Consider the following 27003-nt stretch of genomic DNA (forward strand, 5'->3'; position numbering starts at 1 on the left):
GTTTAAAACAGATTAAGTAGATAAAAGACAAAGAACTCTGTGAGAAGAAGCGTTATTCCAACGTCTAGGTTTGATCAATCTAAGTTTGTACCATTTTGTTATCACAAAAAAGTAAGAAATTTTAAATGTATTTTGTAAAAAAAAACGTTGGACAAAATAATACAAACTTGATACCTGTTCCTAAATATGTTCCAGATTGTTTCTAAGAAACGTTATTTTACGTCATTGGAGATCGGAAATGTTTAAAGTAACAATACACTGATATTTTGGTATGCTTACATACATAACAAATTAGAGCCAGAAGGTTATCGGCTGGTACCAGGAAAAATATGGACATAAATAATTCAGTTCTCCAGTAAAGTATGCAGACCAGCTTGATGAACCCTAATGAGCTGAAACATCTGTCTGCCCGGGGCACATTATGACCCCTATAGCCCCAACATAGCACCTATGCTCAACCTTTCTGCCACTGCCTCATTCCCTCACCTTCAGGCATCCTCCTTCCATCTCTGTTGTAGAGAGTGAGGCTTAAACATTTTCCCTGTGTGTGGGTGAACACCCTGGAGTCAGCTCCATCTGCCATCCCCCCTCAGGGCGTCAGCCAGGTGCTGGGCATGCTCTCACTCCAGCCACGCAACAACAGCAACGCCTGCTAGGCTCGGCCTCGCCACGCCAACTGTTGATCATCGCGTCCACTTATTCCCACTCATTAACCTGGAAAATGACATGTGAAACTTACAGGAAGGACGTTGAAAACGTCTGTTTGTTTCTGCTGGGTTTTGCTGCAGATCTCCATGGCTGCTCCCCCTAGAGAGACAGTCAGAGGAGACGCAGAGCCTCGGTTAATTAGCCGCAACATGAGGACTAAGCACGCACAAAGACAAAGTGAGGTACAGCAAATGTTTAATGAGGACTATTTATATAAATGTTTATTTATAGAAGCGGTCAGAGTGCTGTTCTCATAAATCATATGAGGTGGTGTCGAGGTGGACTGAACAGGTGATGAAAATATGAATTTCATTTTCTAGGTTCAGGAGGAATTCCACCATGTTTTACAGCAGTGAGGAAGTTAGAAACGTATTTATTTTTCTCTTGCTCCTGCATTCACACAAAGCTCAACTTTGACATTTTTAACCCTGTCAAGTCTCCATATTGCTTGAAAGTGATAAGACATATTAGTATTACAATATGAGCTTTTAAATAATGATGACCTGGTTTACAGCTTATGTAATCCCAATTCATTTTGTTCTTAGCATGTGGTAAAGGAAAACATTAATACTGTACAATGAAAACATCACCCTATCGCTCTCTGCTCAACTAGTGCTGCATTATTTATTCTTTTTCATGACAAACTGGGAAACTTTCACAGATTGTATTATTATCGTCGTTGTAGCATTTTGATTCTTCAGCACCTTTTATTTCACCTCCTGACATACGTGAAAACAAGCTGGTTTTCATGTCTGATTGCTTAGTTTTTTCAGGGTTTCCATGTTTTATTTTTATTTTGGCATTATTTTCCTAAATTTTAATAGGTGTTATTTGTTTTTGTTTAGTTTTTAATTCCTCAGCTTTCTAAATTTACAGCAATAGGCAAAATGTTTGAATTGTTAAGATAAGAAAATTTGGATTTATTAGAAATTCTGCTATACATTTTTTTTCTCGATGTGTTTAAGTAAATAGATAGCGAGCCACAATCTTGCCTCAGCTCAGTTACTAAAGAAATACGAGTGTGCCACTTGCCTTCAGAGGGCACTAAACACACTTTATGGCTTTTTAATAATTGCCTTCTCAAAATTGTTATCATAACGCCGCCTCTTTTATGGGGATGAGGAAATCCCATTTACTAGCTCTCAGGAGCGCAGTGACAATCTCGGATGTGATGGGCTTCACCACCTGAGTGCCTGAGGTCTGCACCCCTCCTGCTGCTTGCCTCCTTTATGAGCCCTGATTCAGGAGCAAGCTGCACCCATTTAATTATAATAGATCCCTGTGCAACCAGAAAGTATCTCTGTATTGTTGCACCCAGCGTTAAATTTCTGAGTCAAATTTTTACAAAAAGATATTCCACTGACTGAGCAGAAAATCAGTCACAAGCTCTTGAGCTTGCGCTCAAGGTCAGAGTGTACATCTGCACTAAAGGGGAGTGCATACATAATCTATACAATGTACTGCATTCATTACTAATTAGCTCTAACGAGAAAGGATGCCCCCTGATTTCCTCTGACTTCAGTCTCATTTGCATGAATATAATAGGGCACAGGAGAGTGCAAAGCCCAACGTCTGTCCTCCCTCAGGAGGGAGGAGGAGAGGTGTTGCTGGGATCTTTGTGCACACGAGTGATAATTATTGGAGAGCTGTAATTCTGGGGCCACAATGTGGGGAACATAAAGCGGAAAAATAGGATTTCTGATTAAAAAGTAAATTAACCAAATAAATTTTCCAATTGAGTTTAGCTAGATTTATTCTCAGTGCAAATGCCATGTTTTTATAGCATTTGCAAATACAAATATTTTATTTATATATATATATATATATATATATATAGTTTATATATAGTTTATATATAGTTTATTTTTTTACCTAAAAATGGTCAATTAATGGGAGGGTTGAATGTTGGTGGTGATATGAGGGAGTGAGTGAAGTTGGGGGTGGGGGGTTGTCATATTTGGGTGTGGTGATACATTATTAACCAGGATGTGGGGCTTTAAGTGCCAAATGAATCTGTTTTTGTCTTTCCTGTTGGACAGCAGAATGAATGGTTACCATCAGTGGTGCAGTAAAGTGTCATGCATTCATTTAGACAAGTGTTATTGCTGCATTGGAGCAATACAGCTTTGGCAACGCAGGCCAACCTGGTGGGTGTTGAAGCGACGTAATTATCTCTGATTCCTGCGATGGTGGTGATTGCTAAAACAGCCGAGTGGTCCCGGATCACAGCGGGTGAGGTTGTCAGATTGCCAGCTGGTGGCCTTGTGTCGCTGGATGTGAATGCACATGAGCGCGCCGGCGCATATAATTGTTTGTGATGACAGTGGCCCACTGGCGGTAACTTGTGCAAATGAAAATAGGTGGATTAAAAGCACTTTTGATTGGTGGTGCTTCAGAGACTTCTGTATGTTGGAATACTTTACACTGAATAATATTCATGCGTTAGACCATCTAAACCTAAATCTAATTAAAAATTAGAATTCCAGTGAAAGTGCTTTAACAAGGGGGGGTGAAAACCAATGAATGCCCCACTTTTCAGACTTAATTTGCAAAATATTTAGAATACTAGGTTTTATTTACCTTTGACATCATATGTTTATGCTACTTTGTGTTGGTCTGTTACATAAACTATCGAAATCGAAACATCGAAATTTGTGGTTGTGACGTGAAAAAGTTCAAGGATTGTAAACATTTTTGAAAGGCACCATATTTGTATCCTTTCTTTACTCCTCTGTAGGCAGATTCACTTATAAAGGTACTTGATATTCTTCAAACAGATTGGAGTTGACAGACCCAATGTGGCGGAGATTAAATCAGGTCAAGCAGACAGTTTTATTTTTTTTTTTTATCCTTTAAAACAGGGGTGTCAAACTCCAGTCCTGAAGGGCCGCTGTCCTGCAGTTTTTAGATGTGCCACAGGTACAAAACACCTGAATCAAATGGCTTAATTACCTCCTCAGTTCTCCAGAGCCTTGCTAATTACTTAATTATTCTATTCAGGTGTGGTGCAGCAGAGGCACTTCTAAAAGTTGCAGGACACCGGCCCTCGAGGACTGGAGTTTGACACCCCTGCTTTAAAATGTCCACCCTTCATTCCAGGCAGCACTGACAGGCTACAAATTCACTAACACACATCTGTTGTGTTTCAAAGGGGTGACAACGCGCAATAGGAATGCTAATGTGGCTGGAATACATTTATCAGTCTGACATTAAAAGCAACTAAATGCTCTGCTCATTTCCAGAGCCACAGAAGAAACTTTGAACATGTAGGATCTTCAGTAGCATTAGTGAGACAGAGGATGTGACAGATGTTTGCCAGGAGATATGGCTTTTATTGAAGTACTCATACTGTGTGAGATATTGCAGCTGGTTTTATTATTTATTTTCTCAATTCCCAATGTCAGTTCTTCCTCAGTAATAGCTGAATCTTGATAACTGTTGGAGAAAAAAAATAATGCCAGTAGCTGCATTTATTGTAGAATCTGCACAAATGCTGAAAATATCAGCTTTTTTTTAAACAAAACAGACATAATACACATCTAAAAAAAAAAAAGAAAGAAAAAAAAGTTCTTATTTCATCATGTCTCCTCTTTCCAGTCAGATGGAGATTCAGGAGATCTGTTCCCACTCCTCATGCTGGTAAAGACGCAGTTTGAGATGATCAACACTCACTCAGCAGACTAATGAGGTGGATTCAGTGCAGGGCAGAGGGCTGGGCTCAACGTCTTTGTTCGACAGGCCTGCAGCTCCATTCCTTCCCGGCACATCCCAGGGGAGGCCTCGCAGACTGCCTAATTGAATCAAGTACACATGGTGCCTCCCCCCCTTCCCAGATCGGCTCCTCCCCCTTACGAGAAGAGCCGAGAGGAGTGCTTCAGCTCTGAAGCTTTTGTTCTCCTCAGCACCACGGACAGCTCCAGGGGGTTTCAATGCTGCAACTGGTTGCCTGCTGCTGGATGGAGAGTCAAATGATCACTGCAATATCTCACCAACTGCTCTGTCTGAACTCCAGAGACCACAAAAAACAAACAAAAAAAGAACAAAAACATGAGATGCAGGAGTTTGGAAACCATAAATCAGTTGCTTAGTTTTGGTTAGAAAAATCTGCTTTCCTGTTGAATTGTGTGCTTGATTTATCTGAGAGTAACATCCAAAATCCTATTATTCACATGTCAAAGGACAGGTGCCTCAGACACACAAACCAAACAAGCATTAGGAAAGAAAAAGACAGCTGTGTGACTGTGCATACCTTAGCGTTGGGTTTGTCCTGCAGCTGCGTCCCTCCTCCATCAAACATGCCCATCACAGTTCAGCACCCTCGGTTTAGAGACAAATCAGAGTTATGCTTTCAGGAAAAGTCAGGTCATTAGTTGGTCTACAGATGAGAGGAAATGGACAATTTGCGAGGCAACCTTTTAAATTGAAAGAAATAGATCAGAGTCTGCAGAGATCGCTTCTCTGGGAAGCACGCTGCCTCCTCCAGTTAGCTCAACTGATTTCAATGAATGTCATGTACAATATGTCAACATGTGTATAATGTTGGAGGTGAACTTTTAAACCTGTGACTGAAGGGGTATCGAATGCATAGAAAATTGATAAACTAAACTGTGATACACTGTTCCGAAAATGATAACTTCAGTTCTGTTTTCAATGTTCAAAAAAATACAGTAAAATACACCTAATAAAGGCAGTCAATAGGATAAATATATTTTATATATCTAGTACACCTAAAATAACTTTTATGGATCTGTGGAATAAAGAATTACCATTTAAATGTGTAGACCTTTTGTCATGCTAAAACCAAACCTTCTCAATATTATTTTTATGGGATTTTATTTTCTGATACCCCTACGTACATTTCAATGTAACCAGTTATATCAGAAGTCATTTAGTTAGTGAGCAGAATTTACTTATTTTACTTTGTCATATTTATTTTCAGAAAAATCAGATAAGATCTTTCATTCTATGTGTAAAGCTAATAAAGACATATTCCTAAAGACTGGAAGCTGTAATTGCAACAATGGAGACCCTGCAAAGATTTATTGGTCCAGCATTTGTAGCAATTACAAAATGAAATCCTACAAAGTATTTCCTTAGAGGACCTGAACACATCTGCTTGCAATTTTTCAGGTTCTTATTGAAAATCATGTATTATTTTCCTTCTGCTTCACACATTGTAAATTACGTTCTTCAAGGTGCATGGGTTCTTTTCCAAGAAGCTATTACTACTCTTCACATCCAGCTCTTATTTTAAACCTCTGCCTGGTATCCAACATTACAATGAGCATGAGTCGAAGATACCTAAGAGGGTAAAAAGGCAATTGCAGGGAACATCTGGATTAGTTCAGGCATCATATCTCCACAGCTAATGAAATTAGAAAGGAGTCTGGAGAGCACACCCAAGCACGACTCTCATGTTTATGAGCCACAGGAACTGCCATGCTTTCAATCTCGGATCTCTGTGTCTGCTGTGGAGTCAGGCTGTATGAGTGTTTCATCTGGAGCACATGATGGTGAGACAACCAAAGCAAACTGATATGGGATTGTCCTTCCTCCATCATGTTTAAGTTTGTTAGGTCTGTTTCGTTATGTGGTTACTGAAATGCTGATAGGTGTAATTACAGGGCTAATGCTCTGGCTGTAATGGTGTTAACCAGCACAAATGTCTTTCAGCTACTATACAATCTCAAACTGATTGCTCCATCTTCTCAAAGAGCAGCGCCACACCCATCCCGGCTGTCCACATGTCCTGCTGCTAAGGTCTTAATGCTCTGTGCTGGTGGAGCAGCTGATGATGATGATGGACAGCAAGGTTGATAAAACACTGTGATCAGTCGAGTTACTAATATTGCAGATCATGTTATTTACCTTCATTATGCACATTCCTTATTGCTGGAGGAGTTAAAACAGCTTTTTAACTGTATATCGATTGAAGATCTACATTGGCTTTCAAAGGTCTTTTCTATGCAGGTGATCAATATCCACTCGGTTCAAATTCCAAATTCACTAGGCTTCCTTATGTGGTATTGATTTGTGCAGTGAGTGCTCTGAAAAATATTTGATCACTTCTTTACCCCATCAGAATGCATAAACATAACCCTGATTTGAAAGCAGGTTTATTTTTCAGGGCATGAATGTTGTGTCCTAAGGATGAAGAGTGTAACCTAATTTTTCCCCACAGAAAGGGTTTTTCCCTACATTAACATAACTTGATGTATTTATTTCACCATTATTTCTCCGTATCCCTTTTCAGTTTGGCTTTATGTTGCTGCACGGACCGTAAACACCACTGAAATTATTCAAATAGTAGCAGGAAGCATGTGTGTTTTGTGTATTTTCATCAGCAGGGCTGTGAGACTCCCCACAGGCAGGACCCTGGGTTTAGAGACAGACTAATTTATGCAGTCCTGCCTCAGCAGAGCTGCGGCGTACTGTAATTTTCAACCCCTCAGCCACCGGGCACTGTTGCTGTTTCAGAGTGTTGCAGACAGAAGGATGCGTCAAACTGGTGCTGAATAGTAATAGCTTTGCGAACACTTTCCATACACTGCAGCTGTGCAGTTCAGACTCAGCTCTGAAAATATCCCATAACAGAGGCAATATATACTGAGAGTTCTTCTCACGCATAAAAAATAGGAGTTAATCAGCAAACAGCAAATCAAATGGGACCACAGTGACATCTAGTGGCTTTGCGCCAGCACTGTATGTATTTTTGTCAGATGTTCACGTTCTCTGATACAATTTCCATTTCAGTTCAAAATTGTAATGCAATTTCTTAAAAGAAAAAAAAAAATATATATATATATATATATATATATATATATATATATATATATGCATATATAGAGAGAGAGATTGATGTGATCCAGTAATGTGTGACAGCTCTCATCTCAAGCTAACACTTTCCCATCGTGATGTTTTGCTTTCAATCGTGTTTTGTCTGCAACAAAAAAGCAGAATCAGTGGTTTTTCTTCATTACTCAGACAAAATGAGGACAAATGTATATCAGCAGAGACAGCAGATGTTGGAAAACATCCAGTTTGCGTAATTCTCTGGAAATCCAAGGCGATGATGGCCTTGACTGACTGAAAGAAAGGAAAGAATGACTGAGGTGACTGCTGAAGGCAGATCATGAATGTGGGTGGTTCAGTCTGGCTTAGTACAAGAGCTGAGTGTTTGAAAGACCTTGAATACTGAGGGTCACTGCAGCCAAGGTTCTGTATATGCATGTTTTAAGCACCTTTCAGCTGAGTGCAGATTTAGAATCTGTTTTCTTCTAACATTTTGTGCCTCTTCTTCAGTTTAATGAACCTCAAACATTTTACCAGGAATCAGAATTGCTAAACTCTGCACACAGTGTAAATACAGTAAACGCGTGATGCTCCCCAGTCTTATTTCTTGCTAATTCCCCCGTTGTTTATTCCATTCTCCTGTACTCTTCTGATAAGGGAGAAGAAGAAAAGTGGGAAGCTATTTCCCCTCGGTCTGCCGTCGCAGGTTGGGCTGGGCTTCTCTATTTGAAGCTCCTGTATCTCCCCACCACAGCTGTGTGGAGCAGATTTAGAGCTGTTCTCATATTCCCACCTCAGCTAAAACGTGTAACCTCATGTTTTTTTTTTGGGGGGGGGGCGACTTCTGTGAATGCCAATTTGCTTTCCCAATGAAGCTGTTCCAGATGTGTTCAGCTATTGTCTGGGCTGTCCTGCATCAGCTCAGTTCCAGTTAACGCTCCATTATGAGCTCATCCACGCAACGCTGCCTTTCAAAAAACCTTTCCAGCCCTATTCATTAAGGATCAGAGAAATGGCCTGCACAAAAAAAGGGCTGGGGGGGGTTTCAGTGCTTCTACTATGTCACTTTATCTGATTTTAGAAATTTAAATTAGCTTCTCGTAGCCATTGCCTTTGCACTCTTTGGTCAGTAAAAGGCTAATGTAAGTCTTTACCCTCTAATAGACCCCTGACTAATACCATTATTCCCTCAGCTCATGATAAATTATCTTTCAGACACAAACATTGAGGCAATTTTTAAAGTATGGATGCTGACCTATACTCTCAATGTTGTTTTTACTTGCAATAATGTGAAGTGCCTCATGTCAGTAATTCACATGGCAACCATATATTTAATGTAGTTTTTTTTTATTATTATTTAATATGACTAGTCAACATACAGTCTTATCTAATAAAGTAGATTATGCATTATTGTGAGAATATATTTCTCAAGGAAACTAAATATAAATTTAAATTTTTTCTGTCTTTTGCATACAAATTATATAAAACACTGTCTATTCTTTCTCGGCATCACACAAGCATTTGCAACTTTTTTGGTCTATCATAAAATCTCAATTAAAATAGCAGTTTGATGTTGAAATTTGGCAAAAGTTGAAAAACTTTCACTCAGTTTTTCCTGTCTGATACAGCCGACTTGCTTTTTATTAATTCAAAGTGTTCCGAATATATTTCCTCCTGACAGAATCTGGACTGGGATTTGCTGTCACTGATTAAGCATTCAAACCACAGTTCACTCGGTGACCTCAGCCTGTACAAGGGGAGTACGGCTGGTTGTTGACATTATGGCATCAATTGGCATCTCTCCATTTAAATTCGATCTCAGTGACAGAGCTGCCAAAACCTGAATGATGCATCACACGACAGGCTTGCTCGCTGCTCGCTCTCTCAATCTTCATGCCCTTTTCACAACACCAGACAGGATGTGGCATGACTTTAATTTAAAACAAAGATGCTCAAGTCGCACGAATTAACACATTCTTGTTATGATTTTTCATACTATATGCTCTTTCTAGCCATATTTGCTGCACGACCTTCTAAAAAGTTTGTTTGTCATATTGATTGATGCCACACTCTCTGTCACTCAGGTTTGGATCTTCTGGTGTGCGGGCAACGATAGCATTTTTATGTTTCACTAAAGTATTCAACACCAAGCTGGCTTTGATAAATGTCACCCGCCGTGTTAGTCATTAAGCCATGGTTGTATAGCATTTTGGAAAGGTCACGTTGAGCCAGCAGGGAAAAGCAGTCACTGGCACTTGCTGTTTTGCTGCTGACAGCAGTCTGGATACCAGCCTGCAGTCGGCCTGGCTCAAAGGCTGGAATGGATTGCTTCATTTCCCTCAAGAATCTTTCACAGGGCTGCTCTGCATGTTTATGAATCAAGAAACCCAAGGAATTTATTGAAAAGGTAATATTTTGTTTTGCTTAACAACAAAGTTTAGTTTGGGCATGTAGATGTCCCAACACCTCACCCCCAACAAAAACTAAAATGAAAATAACATTTAAAAATATATATTTTTTTCTCTTAGCATTATTAAGGAATCAGTTATTGTTGTTCAGTCAGAACTGCTTGAAGAGAGCAAAGTTCAAGCTGGAAACCTATAGATCTGCCACCACTCTGCTCCACCACCTGAGCCAAACTACGTTGTGACAATATTTACTACTTCTTGAAAATTTTCACGTTGTTTTTCATTTCTACAGTTTTTGTTGTTGTTGTTGTTTTTTTGGGTCGGGCAGATTACTTGATAGACAGCTGGATGTCTATTCAGAATAGACAAAGAAATGGAAATCTTTGTCTATTCTTGAAGTGAACTGTGATTTGAATGCTCAGACAGCGACACCAAATCCTGGTCCAGATTCTGTCAGGAGGAAAGACTGGAAGGAGACCATCTGTTGCACATGATTATTAATTTTATAGTATTGGAAACAATTATTTGCTTGCCCAAATTCCAGTGACGTGCTGCAATTTGGGCAGCAAATTCCAGCTGACAATGTGATGGAAAACATAGTCATCCAGCACATGTCATGACTATGTTTTTATCTAAACCATTCCAGCTTAGTTAGATCTGGCTGCATGTTTATGCTCAAAGTTCTACTGGAATGTGAACCTGTCTTCTCAGTTTAGAGGGGTTTTTTTTCTTTGTTTTTTCCTTTTTTGCAGCAGCAGCAGCATTCTTCCAGGATTGCAATGTAATAAACTCTGTGCATTATCCCATCTCCTCAGACCACGTTGCCTACCCCTTCAACTTACTTTTCTAAGGCAAATAATGGCGTTGGTCTTTTATTATGAGCTCTTAAGCTCAAATTTAGAAACATGTCTCTGTTTCTTATTTCCTCCCCAAGCACACATCATTATGCTTAGAGGCAACCGCAGATGCATGTGGCCTGTTTGTTTATGGTGCAGGGCACTTTCAAAGCAGCCTTACAGTAATTGACAGATGTTGATTTATAGTTAATCCTTGGCTTTGCTCTCACTGTGAACCTTACAGGGAGCAACATTGGCTGTCAGCCCCAGGCGTCCTTGAGTCAAAGCCTTGAGCCGTCCTTGACATGCACCTTCCTCCATCGCTCTGCTCTCTCTTCCTCAGTCCCTCACTCTGTCCATACTGCAATTTTAAAAACCCTTACACACCCACACAGAAGCTCGTTGTAGATGTAGAAGTAATTTCATTCTGCTGATAGGCCACAGATAGGATTACATACTGGGACAAATGTAATTCTTTCTCATGAGCTTTGTAAATTACATTTTCAGGCCGCCATATTTGCCACAACAAGTTTGAAAGGAGTGTTGGCTAATTCAGTTGTATTGCATCTAACTGAGTTATTGCTAATTTGTCTTCTTTAGAAATGATGAGAAATTTTTCCAAAACAAGGAATTTTTCTGTTCATTGTTTTGGAACAATGAATGGAAATGAAAACCAATTAAGCATTTTTTTCATTGTTTTGTGTGTAAAATGAACATTTTATAAACAAACTAGAGAAGAAGTAAAAGTGTTCCACATGTCATGTAAAATATTTTTTTTAATCCAGCAATAGAAAGGAGGAGATATGTCAAATCTCTTCTGTTTGTTTTATCGTTGTCAAATTTTACTGAACTAAGTGAAGTGCTTGCTGTAGCTCTTCAGTAAGTAAACACTTTTGAAAGATGAATTATACTAAAAACTGCAAGAAATCATGATAAACAAAAAGAAAAATACAAAAGGACCCACTAAAAATAACTGATCCACAGCCTTATGATGATGAAACAAGATTTGTATGAATGTCAAAGCTTGTTTTCTCAAGAGCTGATTTTATCTTGATTAAATAGTCAAACAGAAGAATAAATTAAAAACTGAAAATTCCCCATATAGAGACATTATATCACAGGTTAGTTTGAATTTTTTTTTTTTAAAGCCCAGCTTGTACAACAATTTTTTGTCAAGAAAACTGCAGGAGCACTCTTGTAGGAAAGAAGCTCATTACGCCAAACGTATGTGCTGACTGTTACAGTTCAGCCAGGTAAACTAGAGAATCTCAGTTTTTCTCTTTTCTGTTGTTGCCAATTTCAGGTCCTTTACACCTTTTTCCTCTGTGTCCATTAGCACAGCTACATTATTTCTGCTTGGCTTGTCATGTGCAGCTGGTGGCTTGGGACACCACTGGACGCACAGCAGGTTTGAGAAGCAAGTGAGGCTTAAAAAAAAAGAGCAAAGTGTGGGTCAGATGAAGGACTGACGGAAAAAACTAAAAGGAGGTGTCCAGGAAAGGTGGAGGTGGAGAAAGCTCCTGGGAACTGTCTTCCTCTGGCAGGGTAAATTAAGCGAAGTGGAGCAGCAGGCTCAGAGCAGTTCCTCCAATGAAGAGCCCATTTGCTACATTTTGTAGGTTGTGAGCTGAATCCTGATGATAGGACAGAAGAGTCACACTGTGCCTCTGAGACCCCCAAACTCCTCACTCCCCTCCTGTGGATCACTCATCCAAGCCCCATCTCCACGACTGAATCTCCAGCCAAATCTCCAGAGACCTTATGTGCAAAAGGTCAGAAGCTTTCCGAACATGAGCGCTAGCAGCCAAACACAACATATGAATATGAATTATTTTGCACCCAAGATTGCGTGAATTTGTTGAGCAGTCTCATGCATGATAATGTGATATTAGAAGTGCTGAAAGTGTTTATACTGACACATTTCCCCTTGTTGGATTAGAGGAGATTATGTCTTCTAGTAGAGCACATAGCTGAAAGCATCCAGTGAATTATTTATCATGAATTAAACAGTCATTTAGAGTAAAAAAAAAGAGTACAGTTTTATCTGGGAATCTGCAGCACATGCAGCCTCTTTATGTTGGAGATGTTGCCATTATTGTTTTGTTTTTAAGTACATCGCTTTACAGCCGTGTTTTGTTTTTTTTACATTTCTTAAAACATTCAGCAGGATTTGAAAACCTAAAGAGGATGAGATTTTCACACCTTCGTAGTTTCGTAGACAGTATGAGCAGAGGTTTCTGCTGATAGATCACTTCCTTCCTGTCTCCACTAATATCTTCAATCAAATCAATCAAATTTTATTTGTATAGCACATTTCAGCAGCAAGGCATTTCAATTCTAATTCAGATCATGTGTCACTGGCAGTCTATCCTTCAAAGATGATGCGTTTCAGGCAGGTATTGGTCCAATGTGACTGAAGGGTTCACATCTGCTTGTGTTCATGTGCACAAGAATTCACAAATAAATTTTAAGGTTTAAATTTTACATGATAGTTTTTTTTTGTTGTTTTTTTTATGCTGAGCAGAAAGCTGAAATTAAGTATTTATTTAATTTAGGAAGTTTTAAGTAACTAAACTTTAATATTTTCTGTTTTGTCTCAAATATGTTTAATTGCAAATAATTAGCATGTATTATCAATAATGAGGAATGAAGGCCACCAGGAGAATGTTTAAAGTCTAGCTTTACATTTAAATAATTACATTTTTAGAGTTATTATCTTTGCTGTAAAGGTCCCTGATGACTTATATTTTACTCATGTGTTTTTTATTGCAATTGCTGTAGATAATTCATAAAATACCTTTAATAAAGTTCTGTTTAGTAAAGGTGGCATTGTAGGTAATGGCTCCATCTTACATCTGTTTTTTGACTTTGATGCCTGGGTGAGAAGAACCATCATTATTGAAAGTGTACATTGTGTATAAAATGCTAACTAAAGGACTTCAGGGTTAATGACCAAGTGGCTCTCTTGAAATAGACTAGGCAGTAATGTAAACACATTAAAATTCAAAAGACACAGAGTTAGAGCTGTCCTGCCTCTAACCACATAGAGATTATGGCTGAAGTGTATCTGAATGCAAGATTTTCATTAATGTAAAAACCATACAACACTCACAAGTCATTGACTAACTGGATAAAATGTGATTACTGTCAATTTTCAGCATTTGTTTTTCTTCCTTTTTCTGTTTTTAAACTACCTACCTCAGCCCATTTCCTATGACTACTTAGTAGTGACTCAGGTTGGGTACAGAGATGAACATTACTAATAAAATTCATACACACACACACACACGCACGCACACGCACACACACGCACACGCACACACACACACACACACACACACACACAAGTTTGTATTTCTATCCATATTAGGACTTTATATTTACTTCTGCTGATTTTTGTAAATGCAGCCTAACTCAGACTCCCGAGCCACCAGGCTTAATCCTATATTTACTCATATAGGTTTGGAAATATGCCAGAATATTTAGGATAGCTAAACAAGTACTCTCACACACATTGATACCTAATTTTGCTAAGTGTAATAAATTAACTTCATATTTTTTTTAACTGTGAGAGGAAGCTAGAATAAACAGAGAGTACTCCGTACAGAACAATTCTGTACAGATTGTTTTGCACAACTGACTGCATGCAGAAAGACACCAAGGATTTGAAACCTAAAACTGTCTTACTGGAAGGAAATAGTACTACCAACTGTTCCAATTCTGGCTGTCTAAGCAAAGAAACAAATAAAAAAAACAACTTTGTATTGTAAAAAATGATTAGAAAGTGAAAAGCAGCTATAGTTTGACAAAGAATAAGAAAAGATGTGATGAAATCCTGCAGAGGAACTTGTCAAGATTATCTTAAAATAATTTACGAAAACGTGGCTCCTTGAAACCAAAATGTGAAAACGCTTTGGTTTCAAATTTCCATCTGAAAGATTTTTTTAGAAAAATTTGCACTGACATTAAAAATATATATATAATTTAAACGCTTTGGTGACTAGAAATTTCTGCTTTTTAAGGAAGTTTAAAACTATGCAAATTATATTTACCATTACTAACTGCTAGCATTTGGCAGAATGTAATAATCTCTTTGTCATGGTTCCCACTTAATAACTGGTCACACCTCAACAGAAGAAAGTCCTTCCTTTCCAGCACAGCCCAGCAGGAGCAGCAGGCACCGGCTAATGGAACAACAAACCCCACAGGAACCACACATATCCGGGGAAATGCGGCACAGTGAACTGCTTCTACTATATTACTATAACAATTTGACAGAACACCTATCGAAAACACATTCATGCGCCCACTCCATTTGTCGCGTTGAGTGACCTTTTTCAAAAAGTGATCACTATTATTTAAAGCAAGATGAAACGAAATGATCGATATCTTATCTGTTCAGTCAATCAGTGAGGCAATTCCCGCTGTCAGGCTGAGTTAGTGAGCAGTTACGGGAGGAGGTGGACGATGCTGATGATACCGGGAGGCGTGTATAAAAAGCAGATTGTGGAATAGATTAACGTTTCTTCGCCTGATTGCGCTCTGCAAGCTGAAGAGGCTGATTCTTAAATTGGGGGTGTTTATGCAGATAGTGACATTTTCCCCAGCTCTATTATTGTTGTTTTCTAATTTCACGTATTCCTGTAGAGTAGCTCACACTTTAACAAGAGTATCACTTCCATGAAAGTACACTTCTCAAACACTGCAATAATGACACGGCATGGAACACGATCTTCTTCTTCTGTACAGATCGTTTTGCACAATTGACTGCTTGCACGACAGAGAGGGCGCTTGAATGTCTTTACAACACTCAGCTGAAAGGGAATCTCGAGTTCCCACTGACATGCGATGAGATTCCAGTTCTTATTTGTAAGACATAAAAGGACTTTCCAGCTGTCCTCCCCATTTTGCCCGTGGGAGCCCCCCAGCAGAGACACGTTCTCATCTATAGTCATGATTGTCACCCTGTCGCTGCCCTTTCAATTAGATGCTCAATTTCATCCCTGTGTCCCATGGGAGTCACAACAACACCATTTCAGATTGGAATCTCTTCATTGTCACGCCACTCAAACAGAGGTGGAGTCTGTTCTTAGCATCTATTCATTCTGACATTTTTCAGCAAGATAGGGGAACATGTCATAGAGCAGGGAACAATGATCGGCCTGATACAGCCTGACGGCATAACTATGGGTTGTAAAGAGAAGTGGTGGGACAGCAAATCTTTTAAAGCAGCGCTCACTAGACTCTAATCATTTCTTTTATCTTAAACAAAGATGATGGAGCTAAATGACATGAAGTGAAGAAAAAATATGTACAGTTGGGAGTTGTAATATATGTTTGCCAGTGTTAAGGATATAAATGATCCTATTTAAAATTAGACTACTGAAGCAATTAGGAACAACAAAATGCAGAAACCAGAGCAAAAACCAAAAACCGGAGCAAGCTTCTTACAGATACAGTTTCACACATGTCAGCAACCTATTTAGAGAGGAAAAACCCCCTCTGCAGATGCCTGGTCCACTTCTTCTTTCCATGAAAGACAACATTCAGACAGTTTGTACATAGATCAAATATAACATTTTCCTTTGTCAAACAGAAAGTATTCACACCCCTTAAAGTTTTGCACTACACCAAACTGTTTTTTTTCTGTCTTGGGGTGATATGACAATTTAGAACAAGTATTGTCCTTACCAAATGGTCTTTCATGTAGAATTGTCTTTTGCAAGCACAACTTACTCTCTTGCTGAAGCAACTATAACAAAAGTTCAGAATCAGTTTGCAGATATCCTTCTCTTCAGGAGTAATAATGTCTGGGCAAATGATAGCATAAAAAATGCAGTTGCTGATTCAAATACTCTGAGTTACTGAGAGTGTTGTTTATATAGATTACAAGCATCTGCAACGTTTTGTCTTCTGGTCCTAGAGATCAGCTCTTAATAGGAAATCTGTTAATCAGATAGTAAGGGTATGTGTGTCGTGCCTTATCATGAATGACCATTTTAAGGTTGTATGAATCTCAGCTTAAACACAGCAGGTGTTGCCTCATTATAGTCATTGCACAGCCGAAAAGCTACAGTGTACGCATCCATCATGGCCTAAAGCAGGGGTCTCCAAAGAGGGCCGGCATCCTGCATGTTTTAGTTTTATCCCTAGCGATTGTAACAATCTCCTCAGCAAGTCAATGTTCTCCTTAGGCCTTCTGATGAGCCATCATTTGATACAGGTGTGCTAAACCAGGGAGAGAACTAAAACATGCAGGGTGCCGGCCCTCGAGGACCGACTTTGGACACCCCTGGCCTAAAGTATTCAAGTATTGTACTGTATTCCCCTCTGTATTGGAATGTGGTGACAGTGATGGCTATTGCAATGTAATTATTGTCATATTCACAAAACCATATGATCTCAAAACCAGTTGGAGACGAGCTTTATGACAATGTGCATAAAACAACCTCAAGAAGTTGAATTTTCCTCAATGGTCCAACATAAGATGGGGTTGAGAGACATCTAGTGGCGAATATGCAGTAATACATCTAGCCAGTGTTAGACTGGCACAAATACAGGAACCTGGTTTGCATTGTTTACTGGATTTGATTAGGCACAAAGAAGGTTTGCAGGAAAAAACAGTACACAGAGTTTATGTAGTTGTATTTGTATCTATGTATGCTCAGTATATTATAATGTTCTCAGTTACAATTACACCTTCTGTTGTTGTTTTCTATTTTGGTACATATTACTTTGTCATGTTATGTCAGTTGATATAATATGTAGCATTGTTTATTATTGTTTACATTAATAATATTGTTGGCAGAATTGATAATACTCAATGTCTGAAATCTATCTGGAATTGTTTTTGCTTAAAATAATTCGAACTGAAACAAAAATCTTAAAATCACTGCAGTGTTCATATTTTTGCTGTCAAAACAACTAGTGATAATTGCTACCCACTGATGAATGTACACAATAAAGATATCGGAAATTCCTAGTAACTCTGTGACTTGGAACAAATTAAATATTTGCAACATTTAAAAGAACAGACAAAATAATGAAGACACAGCTGATGATGCCTTAGGCAAAAAAAACAACCAGCTTTTATCGTGACTCTCGTCTCTGGTGAACCAAAACGATACAAACTAGTGGAAAGTTAACAGATGAAAGCATCTTGCTGACTGAAAATCCTTGCGAGTGTCTGGCTGTTCTCAAGCCGACAGTGCTGTTTTGCGATTAGGCGGCTCTTTTAGGCCATGGACCCTGATAAACTCGCTGGACATAACAACTCTTATCTCCTGAAGGCCAGTCTGTGGCCTTCACTGAAAGGATGCTCCCAAAGGTCTCTTTACTGACGTTAAAATAACCGACTGCATTTAAGTCCCATCTCCAAAAGAATCCAGTCGATTTTAAGTCGAGTTGATGTAACCTTTGATGGTTTAGAGAGCTGACATTCCAATACCTCTAAATGCAAAGGGTGATTAAAATATGAGGAATACATTGGTGGAAAAAAGTTCTGTTTTTGGTTTAAATGTAATCGATAAAAACAAAAACAATGGCGGACAGAAAACTCCTTTGCCTTTGAGCTGCAGATTGAGGGATTCCAGTACCCACAGTAACCACACTCTTTGCATTAGATTTGTCTCCTATTATAAGTGAATTATTGCAGGAACAACAATCAGCAATAACAGCCAATCTGGGAAAGTAATAGGGAATATGAACCGGAGAAGGTAAAAAGATCAGCAGACTTTTGCATAAATTAGAGAAAGCTTCTTTATGTAAAAATAAGCTTTTAATTGAAATGTTGTGATAATAATGTATACAGATATGATGCCACAATATGCAGTTTGGAGGATGAAGAACGCGGCAAAGAGGCTTAGTCTTTTTTTTTTTTTTTAATCTTTTGTCTTTAAGCAAGGCTTTGAATGAGATGCCCTTAAATGACAGTTGTGTTCAGATATTTTTGTTGATGTTAAGCTCATTGTCTTCCTCTCTATATAAATATATTTGCTGAGCTTCAGGCAGTGCAGAATTATAAAGCTGGGAAAGAAATGCAGGGCAAACTAGCACATTCTTCAAAGTGAAAGAATGTACCCATCTCAGTATGCAAATAAATCTCATGTAACTAGTAATTTATTCTAGTATCAGTAAATACTTGGAAAGGCTAAAGTGTTTCATAGACGGTGTATCCGTTTTGCTATTTATTCCTTATCGGTTTGAACAAATATACATAAATATATTACAGTAATGAGATGGAATCCAGTTTTTGGTTACACAGACCAACAATCCACTGTTAAATCAAAGTATTTACTAAGCTATGTACAGCAAATATGACTACTGAACCTCTGAGGTAACATTTTTTGTTTTTTCATAAGGAATTTAAGACGTTTAAGAGTGCAATCCTTTTATAAGCCCATAAAAGGGGCTACTTAAAAGAGAACAGCTTCACATGCACCAGAAATTTCCTAAATGCTTTACTGACTGACTTGCAGAGGTTTCAGAGTTAATATTATAGGCTTATCTGGCAACAGAATGAGCTCAAACGTACTCTGCACTTCCACATTGCGCTGCTTCTCAATTCGGAAGTGTTCAAGCATCTGCAAAAGAGAAAGAAAACACAAAGCAGTGAATACAACCTGTTCTGCATAATGAGGTAAAACTGCTTTTTTACTTTTCTGCATGGCTCACATGGATAAGAAAGATCTGCATCTCCGTCTCGGCTATTCTGCGTCCCAGACACTGACGGGGACCGAAACCAAAGCCCAGGCTTCTGAAGTACTGCGTCTTGGTCCTCAGCCAGCGAGACGGAAGGTACTGCTCCGGACGGAAGAACACCTTGGGGTCTCTGCCCATCGCATAAAGCCCTAACTGGACCAAGGTCTAAAACACAAAGACGCACTGACAAAACATAACTGTTGCAATAAAAATGCTCAAAACGTATGAATGTATAAGTGCTCCTTACCCCAGCTGGGATGTGATAATTTTGAATAATTATGTCTTCAGCTATGTATCTTTGCAGGCTTACTGCAACTGGGTGCAACCTGAAAAGTAGGTATTGCAAAAAAAAAAAATTGATAGGGTGATTGAAAGATTTTTTTAGCAAAATAATAATAGTTGAAGTACTTGTTGTGAGAAATAAAATAAATGGAAAGTGAACTGAACCTATATAGTGCTTTTCCAGTCATTCGGTCCACTCAGAGAGCTTTATGCTAGCGTCACATTCACTCATTAGCACTCACAAACACATTTATGCACTGATACACACATCAGTAGACAACTTGGGGTTAGTTGACTTACCCAGGGGCTCATCAACATGTGATTGGACAAAGCTGGAATTGAACCTACCCTACCAATTGTAAGACTACCACTCTACCCAATGATCCACAGAATAAAAGGTTGAAACATTTTTAATATTCAGACCTGTCAAACCTGTTTTTTGTTTTGTTTTGTTTTTTGTTTTTTTACCTGAGTGTTTCTTTAAGAGCGCCTTTGACCAAAGGAATCCTCTTCAGCATGTCCAGCATGTCCCCCTGGCTTGCAGTCCGAGCCGCAGCAACCTCTGCCCTCAGCTCCTCCTGGAGGTTTGGGTGTCTGGCTAATTCATACAGCGTCCATAGGAGCGTTATGGAAGTCTAAGGAATAAAAAAATAATAATAATTCACTAAATTGTCTTTCTTACTGCAGCAAGAAAGACACCGTGTCCATCTTTTTTTCGTCTTACAGTGTCCACTCCTCCAGCCATTAGTTCAGTCACACTGGCCTTGATGTCTTCAATGGACAGCTTGTCCAACAGAAGCAAGCTGGCCAACACTCCTGGGTATTCCTTGGACGTTTCCGTTTCCTGACGCAGCTGCCTATAGATGTTCTGGATGCAGCGGTCAGCTGATACACCAAAATCAGATATAGAATTATAAAGAAAAAAAAGAACTACACAGTAAAATAAACTTTGCAATTGAAAACACTATTGATGATATGATATCACCGTGATTAAATATTCCATCCCACGCATGTACGTGGTCCCGCCACACTTTTGCTCCGACCAGCCTCAGCAGAGCAGGAGGAATGTACAGCATAGGGGAAGTGGTCTTGAACATGAGTGTGATGCAGTCTATAAAGCGCTGAGCTTCAGGGTCAATGTAGTCCAGCATCAGGCCCAGCCGCTCCCCGTAGAGCACTGAGCTCACCGCTGCGTAGGACAGAATTAAAATTAGATAAAGTGTTTGTGGAAAACAACAAGTTGAAGTGAAAACGGGCTTACACTCTAGAGCGTATTTGAAAAGTTCTTGAGACAAGTCTGTGGTCCATTTGTTCTGGCCACTTCGTTGAATTTTTTTGTGAACTCTGGCCACAAAATCCTGGCCCACATCGTCCAGCAGTGGCACAAAGTTTTCCAGCATCTTCAGGGAAATCACCTCCTTGTTGAGAATCACGCGGTTGTTTCTCCAGTCTTCCCCGTTCCTATCGAATGAACATATGCTGAATTAAAAGCTCAGAGCATTTCGAAAAACAACGCCTCACCTTGCAGATATGACAGCAAAAGCTCTTACTTCAGGAGAACACCATATTTGCGGTTCCTGTAGTCTCTGTATGACGTCCATGGTTCAACTTTCAGCCTTTTAGGATAGCGGCCCTCTGCTTTAAAGAGAATTGCAGCATCCTCTGGTTTGATGATATTTACACTTTCATAATAACCTATTTTCTCCCTGTTTTACAAAAAACAAGAATGAAAAAATAAAACTGCAGCAGTCGCTTGTTGTTGGATTAGCTGACCTTGTGGAGCAAAACTCCTTTTAATCAACATTTCCCCTGAAGTCAGTGAAATATATATTTTTTTCCCCAGAAGAACAGACTAACGTAAATATTTTACCTGTAAATGGGTCCAAATGTGTTGAAGTTCTGCAGCATGATACGGTGAAGGTTTCTAAAGCCATTCAGTTTCCAGAAGTTGTACAGGTTGACCACCCCGTTCTTCCAGAGTCCAGGAATCTCACTGAACGGCCGGACGATGCTGCTGCTCTCCGGGTACGACTGCCGGATCGCCGGCATGCTGCTGCTGCTGCTGCGAGCGCCCGAGGCGACCGGCTCCTCCATGCAGGACAGGGGCCGCGCCACAGGGCTCCGCCACATACTCAACCTGGCCATCTCAGTAACAAAACGCTCACAATTCCCAACAGCTTCTCTGGCTCACTTGCTGCCTCCCTCTCAAACAAGGCTACAGGAGGCTGGTCCACAAAGTCAGCCCTCCTTTTTGTACTGATCAAGGCTCTTCCGTACTAAATAACAGAACACACCAACAGTACACTGTGTCAAACGATGACGCTGAGCAACAGCGTCAAAATAATGTATGATTTAAAAGTTGTTTTTTTTTAAGTTGAATTAAAAGAAATTTATATAGTAAAAAAAAATATTTTGTGTATCTTGTCGAGAAGCAATAAAGAAAAAAAAACAAAAACACAGTTTTAGTTTTTAATAACTTTAATCAAAAACATATATTAAAATGTATTGAATTTACATGTAAAATTTAAGCATCCATTTAAGAGCAAAACAAAGTTACAGTGGAAGCTACTTTTTAAGCTGCTTTATGAGTTCTTCCAGCTTCATGGCCGTCTTGACGTCTCCCTGCACCTTGAGCTTGCCGCTGGTGTACGCGGCGAACGGTCGCAGCCTCCCTTGGAACATGTCCACGAGGTCGCAATCGCTCATGCTCAAAGTCACATCAGGCTCTCCACACAAGGACCCTGACCCAGCTGCGCCACTACCTGAAACATGCACACACACAAGAAAACATACAAGTTTAAGAGCTTTTACTTAGATAGAAATCCCAATAAACTGAACTGTACTACATTGGAAATTGAATTGAAAAATATGCCATTTTGAATTGAACCGATAACGTATTTCTGTTTATGCTTTTCTCATGTAAACGTTCATGTAGATACAATTAGTTTTTAATTGGTGCAATAAGTGTCAACTAAATTGAAATAAATTACTTAACTATCTAAATTAATTCCTGCACGTCCACACATCCTCAACCATAAGGAAACGGGGGCTCTTTTCTGGTTGCTTGCATAAAACATACGCAGTGCTGAAATAAGACGATTCCAAACTCACTGAAAAACTAAATAATGCAGTTTGAGAACCAGATATTGGCTGTGAATCCTAGATGTTGTTTCAAGATATCAAACCAGGCAAATCTGAAATTTACTCATCTTTGAATTATATAAATGGATAAAACTATTTGCTGTTATAGAGAACCACAAATAAAGCCAAGACCTAAACACAGCCAGTCAAGGCTGTGTTTAAAATGCAACATGAGATGGACATGTTGCATTTTAAAGTTAACAACCTGATTCCTGACTTTATCTATCCACCTGCTTATGATCAAATCATGTTGAATATTTTGCAGGTTTTGCATTTCACTTTAGGGTAATTTTATAGCTTTATATGTTTCTACTTTTGAATGCTAAACATTGTCTACAAGTTAAACTTGGTATGGTAGCTTTATTTATAGACAGACATGGTTAATGGAAGCTTTCCATTTCAAAGATCCATACTTTTCCAGATTCAAATTTCTAAATCTTTTTCAAGTAGTTTGTATAAACACACTTTTTTTCCAAAACCACATTAAAATATTAAAACACTTAACTTTTTCTATAAGTGAAGATTTCCATCATTTAGAAACCTCAAATCTCAATGGATAGGAAAAGAATCTTTAAGTTTAATGTTGGAAACTTAAACGCTTCCCATGCACAACTTATCCAAACTAAAACAAAGATTCATATTCCATTTTCAATTACCCTGAATAAATTAAGTTTCATATTCGCTTCTAAGCTCTAAGCCAGTGGTCCCCAAGCTGCGGCCCGTGGGCCGGATCCGGCCCGCCGCCGCATTTGGTCCGGCCCCCCGAACAATACCAGAGAGCATTCAGATTTTTTTTATATATATTGTATTTTCCGGTTTATATGTGGATTTTTCTTCAACCACCAGGGGGATCTTTAGCAGGAAGTGTGTCCTGTAAACTGTGGGTGTTTTGTTTTGCATGGCGCATTGCAGCTATCTGTTGGACTTTTAGGGAACTGCTTGACTTTTATGTTATTTAATCAGTACAGTTGTTTGCTAGCGGTAGAGCAGATGAACACACGTGTCTGTTATGAACGTCGCATTCCAAGTTTCCCTCAATAAAATATATACTAGTCAGTCCCAGTGACCGTTTCACTAACGGTTTTTGCCCATGTGCATTCTGGGTAAAAATCAAACAAGAAACGTGTCCCGACCCCCCCCATCCCCCCCCTCACCCCTGCTGAACAGTTTCAACCTTCAAACCCCCATGATAAACGTGTAACACTTTTTCTGTTACAAACTTACTCCGGCCCCCCACCAGAGAAGGGAAAAGTTATGTAGCCCTAACAGGAAAAAGTTTGGGGACCCCTGCTCTAAGCTGCTCACCTTGAGTTAAATCCAGGTAGTACTGACGCTGCTGTCCATCAGCAGTGCTGATCTCAAACTGGAAACAAGCCCTAACCTGTTGGACCAAAGTCTCAGAGAGGAGCATCTGGACTCCACTGAGCAACTCCTCAACAGAACCTGGCGTGACCACGGCAACTTCAGCCTCACTACTGAGCTCATCCATTAATGTCAGACTGTCCTCTGAAAAGAAGAAGCTCACATTAAAACAGCTACAACAATAGAATTTACACATGCAGCACAAGACAAAAATGTTTAATCTTACTCTGTTGAGAATGTGAACTTCCACTGTGACTAAGAAAGTGCATGGCCAGCTGCTGAATGGAGTCAGTGAGGCCTTCGGGTCCAAGAGCAGACGGTAGAGAAGCAGGTGTGGTGAGGGGTGCAGCTTGGCCTTCTCCTTGGGCTTTGAGTAGAGAACCAAAGGTAAGTTCCACCCGATCAACTTCGAGCCCCCACGGATGAGTCATCTCATTTATGTCCATCTGTGGAGAATAGAAGCATATTTCAGAACAGGATTAACTAATTCCATAAGGATCAAGTACAAGATTATATATATATATATATATATATATATATATATATATATATATATATATATATATATAGTGAACACATAAGACTTTTGAGACAAGTTTAGGTTATATAAAATGCCTTATAAAATTATTTGACCCCTTACAAATTTTATCTGCTTTTGTTTTTTTGTCACGTCAACCAGGCTGTATGTCTAAAGATAATCCACATTCAGATAAATTATGAATTGCGCTGACCGGGTCCAGCAAGAACAGGAGTCACTTTGAACAGAACCACTTTGACAACATAAAGTAGTTTAGAAGAGCTAAAAAGGCAACACATCGTGGTCTGACCTACAGAAGATACACAGTGATCCATCTTCAACATCAGTATCTTAACAGTTGGTGAAACTATAAATAAAGATTCTTGTCCTCATTTTTATTTACTCATGGAAATTATGTTGGCACTAAATATTAAGCATCCAGTGAAATATAACAAACGGCTCATGTTTGAACTTACACCAAGATATTCCTCTAGTTTCAGTCTCTCAGTTTGAATTTCCCTGATGGTCTTCTTGGACAGGCTGTGGGTCAAAGCGTTCTGCGCAGTCATCCTGGTGGAGGCATTCAGGTCCTGGACCGACACCACTGACATGACTGGGTTCCAGATCCTGAACTGGATGTCTGCTCCCACTAACAACACGCCACCATCCCGAGTAATCACCTAATGGGGCAGAGTTACACTTTACATTTAAAGTTGAGAAAAATAGAATTCTAATATTCTTTATATTATTATGCACAGATAAGTTTTTTCATGGAAAAAACATTTCCTGGTGCCATTTTTGATTATGAACTTATCCTCTGGAGTATTAGAATATATTTTGACCTTTTGGCTGAATAAGGGACGATTATAGGTTTTTTATCTGATTTTATGTTAGCCATAAAAACAAGTAAAACATAAACCAAAATAATATTGGCTGAACTTTGATAAAGATATTACGAGTAAAAAAAAAAAAAGACAAAGCAGAGATAAAGTAGATATTGGATTTGACTTTCCTTTTATTCAACATATTGAGTAAAAACTACCTTGTTTGGACATAGTTATATTCCTTGACATGTTGAACGCCAATCAAAACAGCTCATTTATATCAGAGATCTTCTGGTTCGGTTTACCTGACATGGGGGGACGTTAAAGGCTCGGGTTCTCAGGTCCACTCTCTGCCACTGATCAATGAGGGGCAGCACCAGCACAACCCCGGGGCCTTTAGGGGGACAAACCCGACCCAGACGGAACACTACTACCCTCTGGTAGTTCGGGACAGTCTGCGTGCAAAATGAGTCCATCTTGGTCAAATTCAACTAACAAATGGGTCGAGATACTGATGAGGCGTGGTGAAAGGTAATATTACTCTACCTTTAGAACAAACCATCCTGTTACTGGGAAGGCTATGAAGGTGCAGATGTAAACGAGGAAGATCACAATCAGGTTGCAGATCCAAGACACCCATCCCTGAGAGGCATCTTAAAGAAAGGCATCATCAGAAACTCTGTACACTATAAAAAAGCACTATAAACATCCAACAGCTAACAGTAGCTAAAAACTTACCAGTAAAGTCGTTTGCAGAGATATTTGGGATATAATCAAAGGAAAGTCCTTTATGATAGCATGGCTGTGAAAAGCTGTGAGAGTTCACAAACAAACCAGGAGTCTTCTGGGAGCTTGAATCCCTCTGCGGAAGCAGCTGATACGACCTGCCGAACATCCCCCCGGAAAATACGGCTTATTTCACCATTAAAGCCACAACATGATATTTTAGAAGTTTCTGTTAATTAGAAGCCGCCTGGTCGACGAAAACCAATTCGTTTTAACAGAATTAGCTTGGTACTTTGGAATAACTAGCCACTGTCTTCTTCTGGGAGTTAACGGTGGTACCCATCTGTTACTGTGCTCACCACTGCCACCTAATGTTTATGTTTCTCAAATCAAGCTTGCACACCAGGAAGAAGTTGGATCTTTTGCTACACAGATTTCATTGTTTGCACATAAAAAAATGAAAAAAAAAAGATGAAAGTTTCAGAACCTCCATAAAAATAACACTTTTGACACATAAATAAAATGTTTGCAGGAAATTAAAAATACTTGCTTTGGCGTTTCTGGTATGCTCCAAAAAACTCTTTAATGTTCATTTGTGACTTTTCATTACAAAGTCACAAATGAGTTTGTAAGTAATTTGTAAATTACTTAGCTTACTTAACTTGATTAGCTCCTCTATAAACCCATGCTGGTGTTTGGCCCAGATT

At 39.2% G+C, this 27003-nt stretch overlaps 2 protein-coding genes and 1 long non-coding RNA gene across 7 annotated transcripts in view; 1 reads left to right on the plus strand and 2 right to left on the minus strand.

Annotated features, from left to right (window-relative positions):
- The window catches only part of LOC108166374 (uncharacterized), a 45069-nt gene extending 25329 nt beyond the window's left edge, over positions 1 to 19740 (plus strand). Inside the window, exon 3 of one of the 3 annotated variants that reach the window (XR_014087925.1) lies at positions 19431 to 19740. This is a non-coding gene — a long non-coding RNA (uncharacterized LOC108166374). The remainder of the gene's footprint in view (positions 1 to 19430) is intronic. The other 2 variants (XR_001776717.2, XR_014087926.1) reach the window with 2 other exon arrangements.
- cyp11a1.2 (cytochrome P450 family 11 subfamily A member 1, tandem duplicate 2) lies at positions 18900 to 22039 on the minus strand. Of its 2 annotated transcripts, XM_008412231.3 has the most exons (9): positions 21597 to 22038; positions 21277 to 21432; positions 20988 to 21187; positions 20712 to 20915; positions 20451 to 20611; positions 20195 to 20361; positions 19692 to 19770; positions 19418 to 19609; positions 18900 to 19326 (listed from the first exon to the last, which is right to left on the minus strand). In XM_008412231.3, the coding sequence occupies exons 1-9, from the start codon at positions 21869 to 21871 to the stop codon at positions 19204 to 19206; spliced, it is 1557 nt and encodes a 518-aa protein (XP_008410453.2). In that variant the 5' UTR covers positions 21872 to 22038; the 3' UTR covers positions 18900 to 19203. The 2 variants fall into 2 exon arrangements, with proteins under 2 accessions (XP_008410453.2, XP_008410454.2); XM_008412232.3 differs by lacking the exon at positions 18900 to 19326 and having other exon boundaries at positions 19469 to 19627; positions 21597 to 22039.
- A 147-nt stretch (positions 22040 to 22186) lies between these two features.
- Positions 22187 to 26659, minus strand: stoml1 (stomatin (EPB72)-like 1). Of its 2 annotated transcripts, XM_081608221.1 has the most exons (7): positions 26309 to 26657; positions 26117 to 26223; positions 25876 to 26025; positions 25223 to 25426; positions 24456 to 24675; positions 24173 to 24373; positions 22187 to 22488 (listed from the first exon to the last, which is right to left on the minus strand). In XM_081608221.1, the coding sequence occupies exons 1-7, from the start codon at positions 26463 to 26465 to the stop codon at positions 22292 to 22294; spliced, it is 1236 nt and encodes a 411-aa protein (XP_081464347.1). In that variant the 5' UTR covers positions 26466 to 26657; the 3' UTR covers positions 22187 to 22291. The 2 variants fall into 2 exon arrangements, with proteins under 2 accessions (XP_081464347.1, XP_081464348.1); XM_081608222.1 differs by lacking the exon at positions 25223 to 25426 and having other exon boundaries at positions 26309 to 26659.
- Positions 26660 to 27003: the final 344 nt, after the last annotated feature.

The sequence above is a fragment of the Poecilia reticulata genome, chromosome 6 (genome assembly GCF_904066995.2).
Source record: "Poecilia reticulata chromosome 6, P_reticulata-male-v2, whole genome shotgun sequence".
Classification (NCBI taxonomy): Eukaryota; Metazoa; Chordata; class Actinopteri; order Cyprinodontiformes; family Poeciliidae; genus Poecilia; species Poecilia reticulata.